The sequence below is a fragment of the Suncus etruscus genome, chromosome 12 (genome assembly GCF_024139225.1).
Source record: "Suncus etruscus isolate mSunEtr1 chromosome 12, mSunEtr1.pri.cur, whole genome shotgun sequence".
In the NCBI taxonomy this organism is placed as follows: domain Eukaryota; kingdom Metazoa; phylum Chordata; class Mammalia; order Eulipotyphla; family Soricidae; genus Suncus; species Suncus etruscus.
This window is the reverse complement of record NC_064859.1, coordinates 13,519,282-13,537,202: the sequence shown is the minus strand read 5'-3', so window position 1 is coordinate 13,537,202 and position 17,921 is coordinate 13,519,282. Positions and strand designations below refer to the sequence as shown.

Sequence of the window (17,921 nt, the reverse complement as noted above, 5' to 3'; positions counted from 1 at the left end):
AAAGTCACTCCTGGCAGGCTTGGGGGATCCTGTAAGATGCCAGGGCTCAAACCCCAGGTGCAAAGCAAACACCCTTCCATTATTTATCACTCCAGACCCTATTATGAACAACTTTATAAAAATCATACTGCCTGGGCCTGGAGAGATAGCACAGCGGCGTTTGCCTTGCAAGCAGCCGATCCAGGACCAAAGGTGGTTGGTTCGAATCCCGATGTCCCATATGGTCTCCCTGTGCCTGCCAGGAGCTACTTCTGAGCAGACAGCCAGGAGTAACCCTGAGCACCGCCGGGTGTGGCCCAAAAACAAAAACAAAAACAAAAAATCATACTGCCTAAAAAATTTTTGAATAAATGACTATTAAAGTTTGGGCCGGAGAGATAGCATGGAGGTAAGGCATTTGCCTTGCATGCAGAAGGTAGGTGGTTCAAATCCCTCCATCCCATATGGTCCCCTGAGCCTGCCAGGAGCAATTCTGAGCATAGAGCCAGGAGTAACCCCTGAGCGCTGCCGGGTGTGACCCAAAAACAACAACAACAACAACAAACAAAAAAACAAAAAAAAGTTTGCCCTATTTTATGTTAAGGTTCCAGTTTATGTTTAGTTTCAGTCCAAGGTTTCCAATATTTCACTGTTACTTACAGACATACAGACACACACACACACACACACACACACACACACACACACACACACACACGTCTGAAAAGAATTAACATGCCTCCATACTGCTGAAGACACTAAGGGTTAGGATTCAAGTTACCTTCTGATTCAGTGGAGAAATAGAATCAAGGGCAGAGTCCACAGGAAAAATCTGGATCCGCTGCTCCGTGTAGGTGTGAAAATTCAGAAGGCCCCTCACGAGATCTTGGACAAAGGTCAGGGCTTGTCCAGTAATCTCCCTCATTTTCAGCTTTTAAATGAAGAGTGTGGAAGTTCAAGGTTAAAGTCAACCATCAAATTATTTTTTTTAACCAAGTTATATTAGAAAGTCTACTTTTGGTAAAAAAAAAAAAAAAAAGCATTTGAATTCTCATAGAAATATTCCTTCCCTTAAAAACCACCTGCTCCCTATTGAATTTTATGTTTCCATCTAAATAAATGACTTTATTTTTGGTACTAGAAAGTACAGTATTTTCACAATAAATGTAGTTATTTGATATATCATAAATGAAAGCAATATATGGCCTTCCAATAATAAAAATATATGTAAAGGCTAAAAAAGAAAATAAATGACAAAGGCACCAATTTTGGCAAATATATCTGTTCTACCAAATGAAGAGCATTACAGCCCAAGGCCTTCAATCTGAAAATAGGCACCCCATAATTCACATCTACTACTGTCAGACAAGAAAGAACCAGAGCCAGAGCAATAGCACAGCAGGGAGGGCATATGCCTTGCATGCGGCTGACCCAGGTTCAATCCTCAGCATCCCATATGGTCCATCAAGCCTGCCAAGAGTGATTTCTGAGCAGCTATGAGTAACCCCTGAGCACCACCAGGTATGGCCCCAAAACAAAAACAAAAAAAGAACAGAAAGATCTCAAAGACTTAGAGACTTGCTTTAGCAAGTGACATAAAAGTGGCGGTTTTTCTGGTAGAGACAATTGTAATGGAATGGGGCTTCTGGAAACACAAAGAAAGACACTATCCTAGGTGTCATCCTAGGTTCAGTGCAAAGACCAAGACCACCAACCACAGAAGATGGATTAAAATGACACTGAGGGAACAGAACTTCTAGAACCACAAGACTGACTTCATCAAAAGTCCCACCCCTGGACCTGTGCAGATACTGAGATCTCTAGATACAGAGGTCTGATTGTATCACCCAGGACGGAGCAGAAGTCTTCCAAACACCACAAAAGCACCACCGGGAGAGTAAATGATCCTGAACAGAGTCTATAGTTAATCCCATGACAATATACTCCAAGGACGGAGAAACCCCATATCTCTTAGGCCAAGTGAATTCCTTTTCGAAGGACCCCAATATTTACTGTGCCAGGGCAGGAGGGAAAAAAAAAAGCAAAAAGCACAAAACATTATTTATTTTTTATATATTATTTTTTTATCTTAATTTATTATTATTATTATTTTTATATACCTATCTATTTTTGTTTCTATCTATTTCTTTGTTTTGGTGTGGTTATTGAAGTTGTTGTCCCCATTTATACTTATTTTTTTTCTCTTCTTTTCTTTTCTTTCTTTATATGCTATGCCATGTTTCTTATCTCAAGACCATGGCGGTTTGTTTGTTTTTTTATGGTGCTTATCGTTATTATTGGAGTCCTCACTGGATATTTGACACTTCTTTTTGTACTGGTGGAGTGTTTCACCTTCTGTTTCTCCTTCGTCTCTCAAACCGATGATGAGAGCCTCTAAAAGGATTCTGCCCATTTTCGGCGTATTAGACTTTTACCCCAGTTTATTACTTTTCTCTTCTTCAAACAAAACCACGTAACTTGAACTAGCTAGTCCTGCCTCCCAGTTAGAGGGGGAAATAAGGGAGGCGCCAAGACCAAACAGGTGCAAGACTACTAAATAGTAGGCTAGGTACAGAGGGGACCACATATTCTAGCAGCCCTGGGGTTGAGGGAAGAGGATATGGGAGGTAGGACAAAAACGGAGGTGTAGGGAGGACAAATTGGTGATGGGAATCCCCCCTGATTTTATGTAAATATGTACCTAAAATATTATTGTCAGCAATATGTAAGCCACTATGATCAAAATAAAAATTATATTAAAAAAAACTAGGGCAGAAATTAAAAACATGGAAACCAAGAGCAAAATAAAAGAGTATTGATAAAAAAAAAAAAAGTGGTGGTTTTTAACCTTCTCAGACCTACAGATGGGCAACGGTACAATGTTCTGCAGTTGTTTTACACAGCTGCTTGAGACAAATGTATGTAAAATGACCAACACAAGGAACAGAGGCCCCAACAACTTGTCCTAGTTTCTGGAGGAGTGATGAGCACAGGGCAGGGAAGAAACATCTTGACCTTACCTGATGTCTCCTGTCATGCGGTGGCACATTCAGGGCATTATATTGACTATATTCTACAAGAAACAAAAATGAATTTTTGTTCAACCCCTTGCTCGCCACTGATAGACAAATAGTGTCAACCACGAAGTAACACATGATCATATGATGCAAGATTTCAAACTTTGAAATCTTGTGAGAGTTGATTAGAGCTGAGAAAGATAAAGATGCCTGTGGCTTCTCGGAAAAAGTCTTTATTTCTACTTCTATTTTAATTCAATTTTGTGATAAACTAATCTTCTCTATCTTTTAAAGAAACATTTAGAGACGTTCGCTGCATCAATTCATATGTGTGTGTCTGTCTGTGTGTCTTTGTCTCTCTATCTCTGTGGCTCTATGTCTGTCTCTGTCTCTCTCAGCCCTCTCTGAGAATCACCTGTTCCCCCTTACTCCCCGGCAATGCTCTTGCCTAAGGTGAGCCCATTTCAGGGTCCTGGAGGACATACTCTGCCTAATTTCAGGGGAGCTGCCAGGCCCTGACCCCACTGCACTCTGAATCCATTTCCTCCATCTCCTCTGGATCTTCCTCACTGTCAGGCCCAAAACCCTCCTCTCCCACTGTCCCCCAGGATAGGCTGACTTTGCCTGGTCGCATCAGGTCAAGAGCTGGGACCAGGGGTCCTTATACCCCACCTCCATACTGTCCAGTCTCAGGACAAAGGCTCAACTGCTTGCTTCCCTCAGGCTCCTGGAACAGCCGCTTCTCATCCTAAGGCTCCAGTCCATCCCCCTTCACCTTAGTGATTGGATATTATCCCATCATACCCACCAAAAGAATTAACTGTAGCTTGTCTCTTAGCCTTGCGCACACTAGCCTAGGATGGACCACAGCGTCCCATATGGTCCTCCAAGACAGGGGCGATTTCTGAGTGCATAGCCAGGAGTAACCCCTGAGCATCACCAGGTGTGGCCCAAAAACCCAAAAAATAAAATTATTGGGGGGGGCCAGAGTGGTGTTGCAAGCAGTAGAGCATTTTCCTTGCACGGGCTAAAGTAGGCTGGACTACGGTTCAATGCCCCAGTGTCCCATATGGTCCCCCAAGCCAGGAACAATTTCTGAGTGCGTAACCAGGCGTAACCCCTGAGTGTCACCGGGTGTGGCCCTCCAAGAAAAATATTGGGGGGTCACACTATAAGGAAACATATTCTTTTTTTTTTTTTTTAAGGAAACATATTCTTAAGCCCCTGATCAGCCTTAAGAGTGTTACTGTTCCTTTATGGGTAAAAATGTCAGTTACCAGTAACCCCGACCCTTGGCCACAGGATGGCAGCTGGCCCTGACCAGTTGGCCCAGGGTATAAAAAGCCTCCAATTGAAGAGGGGGTTAAGGAGAATCTGCCGCTGCAGCCCCTACTAAATTGCTACAGCTAGATGGTCACTGCTGAACTGGTGGAGAAATGTTACCGGACTTACAGCTCTTGCGCCTTTTGTATGACTCTCCTATGGCTCCAGGCCTGACACACACCTGGCAATGCTCAGGAGCTCCTTCTGGCTCAGTGCTCAGAGTAGCTCCTGGCAGTGCTCAGGAGACCATATGTAGCACCAGGATTTGAATCAGGGTCACAGCCGCCTCAGTGACACACACGGCAAGTGTTCTTGTGCTAACTCCATCTCTAGGCTGACTCCTCCCCTCAACTTGAAAAAAACCTTGATTCTCATCATCAGCCCCATTTCATCACCTCAAGCCTCTGCTCCCGACTAGGGCATCTCTGCACAGCAAGAAATTGTTTCTCTCGAAGACTCCTCCCCCTTCCCCAAGCCACCAAGCCCCGCTGCCTTCACTATCCTCAGGCTCTTCAACCCCTTTTCAGTCAAGGCCGGGGCCCATGGAAGAGATATTGCTATATCTCACTGTAGGTGGGACATCTGCTTGCACAGAGCCTGCCAGGAGTAATTTCTGAGTGCAGAACTGCCAGGAGCAATCCCTGAACGCTATTGTGTGTGGCCCAAAATCAAAAATAGAAAAAGAAGGAAATCATATGGGGTGCAGGGAATCAAGCCTTTGATGGCCACGTGCAAGGCAAGTGCTCTCCCTGCTGTACTAGCTCTCTGGCCTCAATAATATCTTCTTTTTTTTTTTTGGGGGGGGGGGGGGCCACGCCCGGCGGTGCTCAGGGGTTACTCCTGGCTGTCTGCTCAGAAATAGCTCCTGGCAGGCACGGGGGACCATATGGGACACCGGGATTCGAACCAACCACCTTTGGTCCTGGATCGGCTGCTTGCAAGGCAAACGCCGCTGTGCTATCTCTCCGGGCCCACTAATATCTTTTTTAAAGTGATTTTTCTTGCTTTTGGTTGTGTAAACTACCAGCTCATTCCAAGAATGAACTGTACAGAGGAAGGTTCACAAAACTCGGCTTCCTAATCCCTGAGAACTGTCCAAGAGGCCAAAGACCTCACCTCATCACCGCCCTTCTACCAGCACCAATGCCGGAACCTGTGTGCCAGGGTCTTCACCTTGGGGCATGCCAAAGACCTGGCATTTTGGTATGAAGTATAAATTTTGGCTGGATTTCTGGATTTCTAGCAGTTATCTGACCACTTAAAATTGCCCTATGAAAATGTAAGTCAGAGCTCATGAGAAGAATAAAGAGCAGGCAGCCCTATAGATTAGTGTCAAACAGATCAAAAATTATCCCAACGAGCTGGCTATCACAAAGCAGAAATAAAACATAATACCTACTTGTATCATTAAAAGGTACTTTTTCATTGATGACTGATAAGGATTCTTCTAATCTACCTGATAAATCTTCATGAAGACTCTTTAACTGTAATTGACTGAAAGAATAAAAAAAAACAAAGATAAATCACATGATCATATTTTGCTTGTTACTTCAACAGCTGGTATCAGACTTTATTTATTTATTTATTTATTTATTTATTTATTTATTTATTGTTTTTTGGGGGCCACACCTGGCGGTGCTCAGAGGTTACTCCTGGCTGTCTGCTCAGAAATAGCTCCTGGCAGGCACGGGGGACCATATGGGACACCAGGATTCGAACCAACCACCTTAGGTCCTGGATCGGCTGCTTGCAAGGCAAACACCACTGTGCTATCTCTCCGGACCCCAGACTTAATTTTTAATGTATGTCTCAAATGTGGAAAATTCTTCTGTGGTAGGGATATGGAGAAGAAGAGTATTAAAAAGGAACATAAAAAATAATAATAATAATAAATTTTTATTGTTTTTTGTTTGTTTGTTTTGTTTTTTGTTTTTGGGTCACACCCGGCTCTAGGCTCAGAAATCGCCCCTGGCAGGCACAGGGGACCATATGGGATGCCGGGATTCAAACCACCATCCTTCTGCATAAAAGGCAAACGCCTTGGGCCCGGAGAGAAACACCGGTCCAGGACCAAAGGTGGTTGGTTTGAATCCCGGTGTCCCATATGGTCCCCCGTGCCTGCCAGGAGCTATTTCTGAACAGACAGCCAGGAGTAACCCCTGAGCATCGCTGGGTGTGGCCCAAAAACCAAAAAAAAAAAAAAAAAAAGGCAAACGCCTTATCTCCATGTATCTCTCCGGCCCCAATAATAAATTTTTAAAAAGTAACATAAAACAATCAAAAATACCAAAACCTTGTCTCTAAAACCCTCAAGAGGTCTCTTATGTCATGTGGACATCAAAAAGAATTTATTGTAATCCACATATCTTATAAAATCTTAACTTTACTTCTTGGAATGCAAAGTAAATTCAAGCCCATTTCTAAACCATCGAGTTTTTCTTTACAACATATAAATGTTTGTACAAGAAGGCAAAGTCTTGGGGCCGGGCGGTGGCGCTAAAGGTAAGGTGCCTGCCTTGCCTGCGCTAACCTTGGACGGACTGCGGTTCGATCCCCCGGTGTCCCATATGGTCCCCCAAGCCAGGAGCAACTTCTGAGCACATAGCCAGGAGTAACCCCTGAGCGTTACTGGGTGTGGCCCAAAAACCAAAAAAAAAAAAAAAAAAAAAAAAGGCAAAGTCTTTTTTCAATCAAGTCTTAAGATTTTGTTTCACAAGGCATTTGCCGTGAATGTGGCCAACCTAGATTTCATCCCTGGCATCCCATATGGTACCTTGAGTCTGCCAAGAGTGATACCTGAGCACTGCCACATATGACCCTCCAGAAAAAATACTTTGTTTCTCCTGAAATTAAAACATTTTTGGTTTGATTCAATTATGAGAGCACAGTAGCAGAGTTACATAGTGACATAGTCTATTTTGTGCATAATCTGACCACTACAAGGAAAGTGAAGAAACTGGATCAAACTACTAAAACATAAAATCTCAGGTGATTCGTCAAATAAATGGAGCTTTTACAACAAGCTGCTTTTTGGTTTTGATTTGTAAAACAAAACTAAGTTTTGGGGGTGAGGTGGGCTGTTTATTTTGCTTTTGAGCCATACCCAACTGTGCTCGGAAATTATTCCTGGCTCTGTGCTCAGGGTACTTAGGATGGAATCAGGGTCAGCTGTATGCAGTGCCTTCACTCTGCTCTCTCTCAGGCACCAACAAGCATGAGTTCAATTTGAGAATTTATGTATCTCTAAATTAAGACAAAGAACCTCCATTCTATTCAACAGGGACCATGAAATGGTTGGGACAGGTAATGTCTCACCCGGCCAGCTGCTGGGGCCCTCTGTGGCCTCTTGGTAAAGCATAAGTTGAAACTGGCTGGTCTTCAGAACAGACCCTGATCTGCCAGGGCCAAAAACATCTGTCATCTGAGCATCAGTGCAAAATGCCAATGGCATAGGCCCCAAGGATCACAGGGCTGACAGCTCCCTGCAAGTCACACGGGCCCACCTCATTTCATACACGAGAAAATTCAGCCTGAGAAGCTGCTGGAACCCAAACTCAGGTGTGTGCTGCCCCAGACTTTAGGGTCCCACTTACCATTCCTCAGTTCGAAGTCGGCACTCCTTGGCCTCTTTTTCCAGAGCCTGAGATTTGACCTGCATTTCAGAAGGAACAGAAGCAGATGGTTCAGGCTATCCATGAAGGCCACAGGCAGCCATCCTGCCACAAAGGACTGACTCTGTGTCTCCCACAGAGAACAGTCAGACCCCTTACAACAGGCTCGGTCTCAAAGTGCTTTCACCATCCAGGGGGCTTACCTCGAGCTTGGCCTTGTCAGTCTGTAGCTTCTCTATAGTGTCCATGTACTTGCGTGTCAGCCCGTCTACCACGGCTTGGTTCTGGGCCGCCTCCGTTTCCAGAGTGGACAGTCGGCTCCTCAACTCTGCCTCCACATGCTTATGCTTCTCATCAGCTTCAAAGAACTGAAAATAAAAGACCCATTTTTCTCTTCTCACACTCTCCAGATAGCTACAAACTAAACAAGAAGACAGAAGCAGTGCTTAAGGCACCAGTATCTTCTGTCTGATTCTTGATGCTCGGTGAACAAAACCAACCCACACAAATCTAATCTCAGGAAATCCTCACAGTGCGGCCTGGGTTAGGCCAACACAAAACCTTCTTTACAGAAGGAAAAGCCAAGCCTGGGAGGACTTGGCGCATCATGAGTCAAAGGCCTTCCAACTAAAATCTTGGAGAAATAAGCTCGTCTTTAGAAATCTCCTCCAAAGCCTCTATCTCATGAACTGCTTTTGTTTCCTTATTTGGGAGCCACAAAGCACTAATTATACATTAAGACAGCTGAGAGTTGGAACAGAAGCAATCATACAGCAATTAAGGTGCTCCCCTTGTACACGGCCAACTCAGGTTTGATCCCCCGCATCCTGTGGCTCAACAGGGTCCTGAGAGCACCACCAGGAGTAATTCCTGAGTGTAGTCAGGAGTAAACCCTGAGCATCACCAGGTGTGGCCCAAAAACCAAAATAAAATAAATAAAAATAAAGAAATGAAAAAATGAGTGGCTTATCTACCTAACAACCATAGGAAACAGAAGCACATACTTGACTCAAATCCAATCCCAACAGCACTGTTGCTCTACATTCAAGATGAGCATCATCCCTAGTCTGCCTGGAACAAGACATTCCTACCTGGATATGTAATCGCTCATTCTCTTCTATCTTCTTCTGCAGGTCCTCATCAAATACGCTCTTCTGCTCCTGGCTCAGCTGGGAAGATTCTCCACTTTTCTGCAGAAAAGAGTAATTTTCTTTTTTTTTTTTTGGTTTTTTTTGTTTTTGGGCCACACCCGGTGGTGCTCAGGGGTTACTCCTGGCTGTCTGCTCAGAAATAGCTCCTGGCAGGCACGGGGGACCATATGGGACACCAGGATTTGAACCAACCACCTTAGGTCCTGGATTGGCTGCTTACAAGGCAAATGCCGCTGTGCTATCTCTCCGGGCCCAATTTTTTGGGGTCACACTCAGCTGTGCTTAGGGGTTACTCCTGGGCTCCTGGCTATGAGCTCAGAAGTCGCTCCTAGCAGGCACGGGGGAATATATGGGATGCCAGGACTTGAACCGGGGTCCATCCTGTATTGGCCGCCTGCAAGGCAAATGCCTTACCACTATGCTATCACTCCGACCCCCAGAAAAGAGTAATTTATGGCCACGGAACTGATCATCCTTTAGAGAAATCTCCTAATGACACAAATTCTCTATACCTTAGTCACTTGCCTCTTCTATGGGATAATCCTGCAAAAGGGGTTCAGTTCATTATTTCAGTTCTCTGGGGTGGCACAAGGAAGGGCTGCCTATGCGGCAATGAGCTAGAAAACTTAGAAGGGGAAAATAAATGGGGAAGGCTTGCTGATGTTTTTTGCAGAGAAACTACAGAAAGGCTCTGTTGACAAAGAGCTGGCAATACAAATGTATTCATAAATAGCACTTCGATGTGGTCTTCTGGTTTGAGAAATGACAATTTTAGCCATTTTTGTGTCTGAGTTGTTAAACTCCTTTTAGGAAACTGGATGAATCACTTAACTTTCATACCCACAAGTTTAAACAAGAGCACATGTCAATGTGTGAATTTTTTTTTTTTACAAAACCATGTAAAATATAGCTGTTAGAACAAAAAAGCCCCAAGATGCTAGAAAAAATACTTTTTTGCTTTATTCAACCAGCACTGACATTTTCTACACAGAAGAATGGCACTATCTGAAAGAGCTGATAATGAACGTTTTGTTTTCATGGATGAGAAGCAAGGGCCGATCATGAGGGTTGATCATGGGAGGCTGTTCTGCTGTACAAAGAGACTTTTTAAGCTATGGGCATGGCTGGCTCCGGCCTCCGGTGCACTCATTCTACACCTCAGATGAAGTAGCCTCCCGGGCTAGTGTGAACTAGTGATGAGAAAGTCCTTTGAAAATGGGTAATATAATAGCTGTATTATCTACACAAATATAACAGTAGTGAAATAGCTCCACAGAAATCAGTCAGCAACTGATAGTTGGGAATGATCACTCTGGACAAGAACTGGGTGCTGAAAGGAGATAAAGTGATAGGTGTGATCCCTTTCAGGAATAGTACTGCAAACCAATGTGTGTGTGTGAGAGAGAGAAGAGGAGGTGGAGGAGGAGGAGGAGAAGAGGGAGGAGGAGGAGGAAGAGGAAGAAGAAGGAAGAAGAGGAAGAAGAAGGAAGAAGGAGGAGGAAGAAGAAGAAGAAGAAGAAGAAGAAGAAGAAGAAGAAGAAGAAGAAGAAGAAGATGATGATGATGATGATTGGGGACTGAAAGATAGAATAGAGTTAGGGCCCTTGCCATGCACACAGTGGGTTTGATCCCCAGCATCCCATAGGAACAGACCTGACCCCCTCCAAGAGTGATCCCTGAGTTCAGAGCCAGGAATAAGTCTTGAGCATTGAAGTATGTGACTCCCCCAACTAAAAAAACTAATAAAACATTATCAATAATTTGTCCAATAAAAGATTTTCTGTTCACTTTTTTTAGCCACTAAATCAACTATGTACATGTTGCTCCTTAAAAAACTCTTTATGTCACTTTGAGGGGCCAGAGTGGTAGCACAGAGGTAGGGCTTTTGCCTTGCACATGGCTGACACAGGACAGATGACAGTTTGATCCCCAGCATCCCAGATGGTCTCCCGAGCCAGTAGCAATTTCTGAGTTCAGAGCCAGGGATAAAAGCACCGACAGGTGTGGCCCAAAAATAAAATGAAAATAAAATTTACTTTGATAAGAGCCTGCTTCTAATAGTTGGTACATATCAACAATAAATATCCTGTTCTCTTGGTCCAATATCCAATTGTGAAAATGAAATGTGGGAGAGTTTGGGGGGCTGACTTGCACTCCATTCCAGCCAAGCTCCCCTAGACAGGCCCTATAGAACCGACCTTGTTCTTCTTGCCACGGGGCTCACTCAGTGCCAGCTCGTCCTGAAGCAACTCCACTCGCTTGGCCAGCTGCAGGTTTCTAAACGTCAGACTGTCCATCTCTTGCTGCAGTTTTCTCAACGACTGATCCTTCATCTTCAGCTGTTCCTATATCCAAGTGAAGATACAACTCCTTAAAATTTATAGATAAGGTTGGGTCTTGAGCAATAGCATAGAGGGTAAGGCATTTTCCTTGCATGCAACCAACCCAGATTCGATCCCCAGCATCCCATATGGTCCCCACCCAACCATCCTGCCAGGAGTGATCCCTGAGCACAATTGGGTATGGCCCAAAAACAAAAACAAAAACAAAAAAATAGGAATAAGTTGAAAGTATATCCTGGCCTCCACCAAGTCACTTTTGTTTCACTAATATATAATCAACAGTTCTTGGTTTGTTCTTACTTGGCTTTGTTTATCTGGGTTTTTTTTGGGGGGGGGGGGTGGGGGAGGGACTACCAGCAGTGCTCAAAGCTTCCTACTGTTAACAAGAGGAGTCACAATAACTGTCCTCACAGAATCAAAAAGACTCCATGAGAACTGAGTGGAGGGTGATACACAGAGAAGCTGCACCATGAACACAACTGGGTCTTGTGACACTATCACCACTGCTGGAACTGCCATCTACAGGAACGCAGAAAGACTAGCAGCAGCAGAGGACAAACAGCAGAGCCAACTGCAGAACTAGCCCACAGGGCTGGTGGGAACTTTACCAGAAAAGACAATGAGTTTAGGAGGCTTGGATCAAGTACTCTGGAGTGCCACTCCAGTTCTGGGATAAGAGTGTTTGCAGAAGTGGCACCTTCTAGGGACCAACAACAGATCTCTGGGTGGTAGTTACTCAGGTAGAGCCACGTAAGATCGCAGAGGTACCCAGAAAAGAGATGTGCCCCTTGCAGAAGGGAGAAAAAGGAAGAAGGTGGCTTGCAGCACATCTGGCTAAATCCTGCTGGAAGGAATCCTGAACCTCGAGTTCATCTGATCAATCAAAACAGAACTGAGCAATTGATCAAATGTCTATGAGTTCAAAGCAAATCCCTCTACTTCCTCTTGTATTTCTCCCCTCAGTACAGAAAAGTACTGAGGATAAAATTTATTTACTATCCATGAGTGTCCACTTTAGTTCAGATTATTCATATTCAATAGCTCAACTCTAAAACAAGATGCATAGGTTAAATGATTCTTATTTTCAAACATATTACTAGAAGACACCTATTTCTGAATGCTGGGAATATCCATGTAACTGCTGTTTAGTGAAGAAGACAAAGAAGTCCTAATAACTCACATGTATTTGGCTAAATCAGAAACTTAAGGTACAAGAAAAGTGTTTTACACCAAAGACTTTAGAAATAATTTTTAGCTAAAGAAATCAGCATTCATACCTAAGCAAGTAAAACAATTTGACACACAGACACAAAAACACACATACACATCTCTCTCTCTCTCTCTCTCTCTCTCTCTCTCTCTCTCTCTCTCTCTCTCTCTCTCTCTCTCTCTCTCTCTCTCTCTCATATTTCCTACCCTTCTCCCCAGCAAATTAGAATTGGGACTGATTTGCTGAATTGCCTCCTTTGAACATCAAGCACTGATAAAGCTCTCTTTACCTTTAAAGCAGCAGAATTTGCTTGTTCATCCATAACACCTTTTTTCAGGACCTGATTCTGAGCCCGAAGCTGAAAACAGAGGAAAAACTCATTTTTTAATAAAGCAAACACTACATAGGGGCAATGACATAGAATATTTCCTTAAGGGGCCCGGAGAGATAGCACAGCAGTGTTTGCCTTGCAAGCAGCTGATCCAGGACCAAAGGTGGTTGGTTCGAATACCGGTGTCCCAAATGGTCTCCCATGCCTGCCAGGAGGTATTTCTGAGCAAACAGCCAGGAGTAACCCCTGAGCATCGCCGGGTGTGGCCCCCCCCAAAAAAAATATTTCCTTACATAAATATGAGAATTAAAATGCTAGTCCTCAAATATACAGATTGTTATCATTTTACAGATCAGGTCACAAGAGGAGAAACTACCCCATGACATAGGACTTCAGTCCAGGATGCTGTCTCTGATGTCCATGTCATCTCTCTTGAAAAAAATAAAAAAAACTCTGGGTACAGAGACAGCTGGGCAGGTAAGGTGCTCATCTGCCCTGCAAGTGGCAGAGTTGGGTTACTGGTCCTACCATAATCAATATTCATACTCCACCCTAATGTGTGATCTGGGGATGGGATTACCCAATCTCTCCCTTCTTATTCTTACTCCACCGCACGGTGTGGTCTAATTCTTGCTAATAAAAGCCTGGGTTTCAGGAAGGACTTATGCTTGGTCTTCTTCCACTGAGCTTCTTTCCTTCTTAGGAGCAGAAGGATTGTATGGTGGAATTCCTAGCTTGAGTGCTGGAATTCCTGAATCCATTCTGATACCTTTTTACTGCGAGGATTATTTCCTGCAATTGCTTCCAAACCCATGTCTCTCCAGGTCTTAGTTTTGGAACCTGGGGCTATGACTATATGGCAGGTGTACGTTCAACCCTCAATAATGCATCCCAGTGACCCCACAGGAGTGAGCTCTGAATGCTGAGGAAGGATCAAGCCCTGAGCACTATGCAGTCTGACCCCAAAATTGAAGCTAAAATAAACCTGAAATGTAGCTTTTTGCAGGGCATCTGCCTCACACATGTGAAGCCCTGGTTCTATTCCCATCACTATCAGGTCCCCTGAGTGATCCCCGAGTCCCCAGAACCGCCAAATACAAACCAAAACCAAAGAAAAACCCAGAAAAAGAAATACAGGAAGATGGTCCAGTGACTTAAAAGAGCAATTTCTCAATGGGAAGCCATATGTGCCCCTTGTGGGCCTCAAGATGTGACAGAGGGAACACAGATAATAGATCACTCCAATGAGGGGCAGGCACCAGACAGTGGGGAGTGATAAGAAGGAAAGAGTCAGAAAACACTGAGTGAGAAACACTGGTCCAAAGTCTCTGCTGGCAAACAAGACTTGAGTTCAAACCTGGTGCTGCTCACAAGACTCAAGTAACCCCCCCCCCACACACACACACACAGATGTGAGTTGGGATCCCCTAAAACAAAGAGCCCAAAAGAGGCTCAGTAGCTTCAAGAACACCGTAGATAAGCATGAGGGCCAGGAGTTTCTCCTAGTACCTGCGCCTGAAGCCCAAGCAAAAAGCACAGAACCAGGACAAATACAAAGATGCGATTGTCCTCGCAACTTCGGACACAATAATTTGTAAACTACATCCAACAAAAAAACAAAATAACCAAGTTCCACTTTGTATTTGCCATCCATGATCCTGGGTCCGAGTTCTCTCTCCAACCATCCGACCACTCTGCCAGCATCTTCATGCATTTGTTTCCAGGTAAAGCAAACACTGCCAGTCCCCTGTGCCTGGGACACCTTCTTCCCCAAGCATCTCAGCTTAGCTCTCATGCAATCTTGATGATGCACAATTTCTATGAAGAGGTTCCTTTAGCAGGTCATCTTCCTCAACTCAAAAGACCTTAGCAGAGTGTTGCTCCCCAGGGGACACTGTCTGTCAAATACAAAGAGTTCGCGCGCGTGCGCGCGCGCACACACACACACACACACACACACACACACACACACAGGCACACAGGCACACACACACACAAGCGCTCATTTTTCCAGCTTTATTTCTTCAGAGTTTGCATGCACCAAAAAAGGCTCTTTTTTCCAGTTTTATTTCTTTCGGAGGCCTCCTTTACTTCACAAAGCAGCCACTGCTCAAAATAGTGTTCGAACTTTTTTTTTCTTTTGCCATTTGGATTTTCTTTCTGGGCCTCCTGGCTCTCTGGGGAAGAAAATCAGTCCCTTTGATTTTACATTCATGAAATACTTGAACCTCAAAATAGTAAAGCCAAGGGGTGGAGAGATGACACAGCAGTAGGGCATTTGCCTTGCATTCAGCAGACCCTGGACGGGCCAAGGTTCAATTCCCGGCATCCCATAATGGTCCCTGAGCCTGCCAGAAGCGATTTCTGAACACAGAGCCAGGAGTAACTCCTGAGTGTCGCAGGGTGTGGCCAAAAAAAAAAAAAAAGTAAAGCCAACCTTGAGGAACATCATCCATCTTCCAGCTATTCCCTTCATCACATCTGTTCCCGACCACTTTGGGCCCTCTCAATAAGAACCTTCTGCAATTCAAAGATGAGAATTCACCACTACCAATACTGTGCCAAAAACTCTTAAGACAATGCCCCGTGGAAAAGAAAGAGAGGTGAGTCCATTACTCAAAAGGCTCTGGAGTGCTGATGAAAAAAGATCCAAGTGTGTGTATGTATGTTCAGGAAAATTTTTGTATTAATTTTCCAAAGAATTGTATTATTTCACCTTGCTGAATATTTTTGTTAGATGAAATCATGGAGGGAGGGGCAAGACTCTTAATTTTCTCTCAGCTGTCCAAAAGTAGAGTTGTCTGTCTCCCTGTCTCCTTCCTGCATACCCATGATCATTCATTCAAACGCTGAACAAGCTGAAGAGTGCCAGATCGTTTCCCAAAGCTGTGCCAAAGAACTTGCTGAGAATCTTCTCACCGCAGCAACGCTCACCCCATAATCATCATGCGCCTCGGCCAAAGGAAAGGGTGCATCCACCGTGGGCAAGACTCGTGCCATAGATGCCAAAAAGAAGAGGCCCCATTGCTCCAGCCAACATGCAGGGAGCCAGGTGGGCAGGGATCCTGCCTCGGTGCAAGTGGTGGCGGGAAAGAAGGGAACAACCCAGCCCTGGCATTCAACCTCTCCCAGAGACACCTTGTCACAGCCCGGAGCACTGACAGCTGCTGCATCCAGGCGTGCCTCTATTTACCCTCCCGGGCTGCGTCTCCATCCTCTGAGATCATCCCTGCGAGACAGGAGAAACGCCCCGGTGCTCCCCACACGAAAAGGCATTTGAGGAAGCAGCAGAGCAGACGCGGCCTTGGCCCTTCACTGTCCCCTGCACCCCCAATATTGGCCCGATGTCCGCATTGGCTTTTGCATTGGTGCCTAGGCAGCAGCGCAGCCCTGAGCTTGCAAGTCCGGGTACTCCCCAAAATTCGTGCTCCGGCCTCGCAGACGCACACGCGGGACCCAGACACCGCCCGGCTAGCCCCTCGCAGACCCCGGCTGGGGAGGTCGAGGCAGGCTCTGCGGAGCCCGGTTTGCAAGCTCAAGACGACGCAAGGGAGACCGAGGCCTGCAAGGGTGCAGCCCCTGCTCCCCACCCGGGGTTGGGTACCTTGGAGTACTCCTGAGCCAGCTTCTGGTACTTGCCCTGCAGCTCTGCCGAGGCCATGGCCACCCCCGCCCCGTGCACAGGCCGGGCCGCCCCAGCCCCAGCCTCGCGCCCCCAGCCCCGCACTCGCGCCCCGGGACGGCGCAGCCCGAGCCTGCCCACTGGGCCGCCGCCGCCGCGCCTCCTCCACCTCCACTTCCGGGTTCGCCGGGGGCGGGGCTACGTTCTGACGTTACGCCCCGCCTTCCGCGCCCGCCTATGCGCATGCGCGCGCAGCCTCACTGCAGCGCTCTGGACCTGTCCGTACAAGCTGGGGGCTGCCATATTGGCGCGCCATCCAAGATGGCGGCTCTCTGTAAGGAAAGAAGAAACTGAGGAGGGATGCTAAAGCTTTCCTTATGGGACGGGAGTGCGACACAGCTTAGGGGTAGTTTGAGCAGAGCCGAGATCCGGAAAGATAAACAGGTTTAGCGCCTCTAGGAGGTAGAGCCGGCCCGCTCCTTCATGAAGCTGCGCCCTGGTTGCCATGGCAACTACAGGCCGCCACGGGGCCATCTTATCTGAACTTAATGGGTTGAAGCTACTACTGTACGGAAACGAGCCGCACCACTGCTATCTCTCTCCGTCCTGTCAATTTGCTGTTGCTAGGCCTTCAGGACGCCCAATGTCCTGGACGCTACCATTGAATTTTGCTTTGTGTCTATACCCGCTGCCTCCCCTGCCCCCACATGGCATGCAGATGGGAGCCTAGTGCCATGGGTTGTTGGGTTGGGGGGACATGAGGGGGAAATACTGGACTGGCTGCTGCAGCTCAGGCAAAGCTTTTCTCCATTCATGGTTTTTGCTCCAAGTAACAGGTTTGTTGCCTTAAGGAAAGGATCAGGAGACAGTGAAGCATGCCCAGCACTCACTACTACCAAGACTGGATTGTAATCACCATGTATCTATCTATAGGGCGGCACAAAAAAGTTAAGGCCCAAAAGCAAGTCCTGCAGTCTACATTTTAAAAGCAAGAAGCAGGGTCTGGAGTGGTAGAACAGCGGTAGGGCGTTGGCCTTGCACGCGGCCCACCCGGGATGGGTCAGGGTTCCATCCCCTGCATCTCATATGGTCCCAGCTGAGCAGGAGTGATTTCTGAGAGCAGAGCCAACAAAAGCACGAAGCAACACATTTGTTTAGACCAATAGTAAATTAGAACTAAAAAGATGCATCTCAAGTTTTAAGTTTTCTTTAGAGGAAGAAAAGAAATAAAAGAATAAACGTTAATTTTTTTTAAAGTATGCTCATTGATATTGTCATTTTTAAATGCTTGGAATTTCTTATTTGAAATATATAGGATCATAGTAGAAAGAAGAA

General features: G+C 45.6%; 1 protein-coding gene across 1 annotated transcript in view; it reads right to left on the bottom strand.

The window, feature by feature from the left end:
- The window catches only part of PPP1R21 (protein phosphatase 1 regulatory subunit 21), a 53,232-nt gene extending 36,513 nt beyond the window's left edge, over positions 1-16,719 (bottom strand). Inside the window, exons 1-9 of the mRNA XM_049784345.1 lie at positions 16,569-16,719; positions 12,923-12,991; positions 11,280-11,426; positions 9,022-9,120; positions 8,134-8,298; positions 7,913-7,971; positions 5,719-5,813; positions 3,000-3,052; positions 761-910 (exon numbers count right to left, since the gene is read on the bottom strand). Coding sequence (XP_049640302.1) covers positions 761-910; positions 3,000-3,052; positions 5,719-5,813; positions 7,913-7,971; positions 8,134-8,298; positions 9,022-9,120; positions 11,280-11,426; positions 12,923-12,991; positions 16,569-16,625 — 894 coding nt within the window. The 5' untranslated portion in view covers positions 16,626-16,719. The remainder of the gene's footprint in view (positions 1-760; positions 911-2,999; positions 3,053-5,718; positions 5,814-7,912; positions 7,972-8,133; positions 8,299-9,021; positions 9,121-11,279; positions 11,427-12,922; positions 12,992-16,568) is intronic.
- Between the last annotated feature and the right edge of the window lie 1,202 nt (positions 16,720-17,921).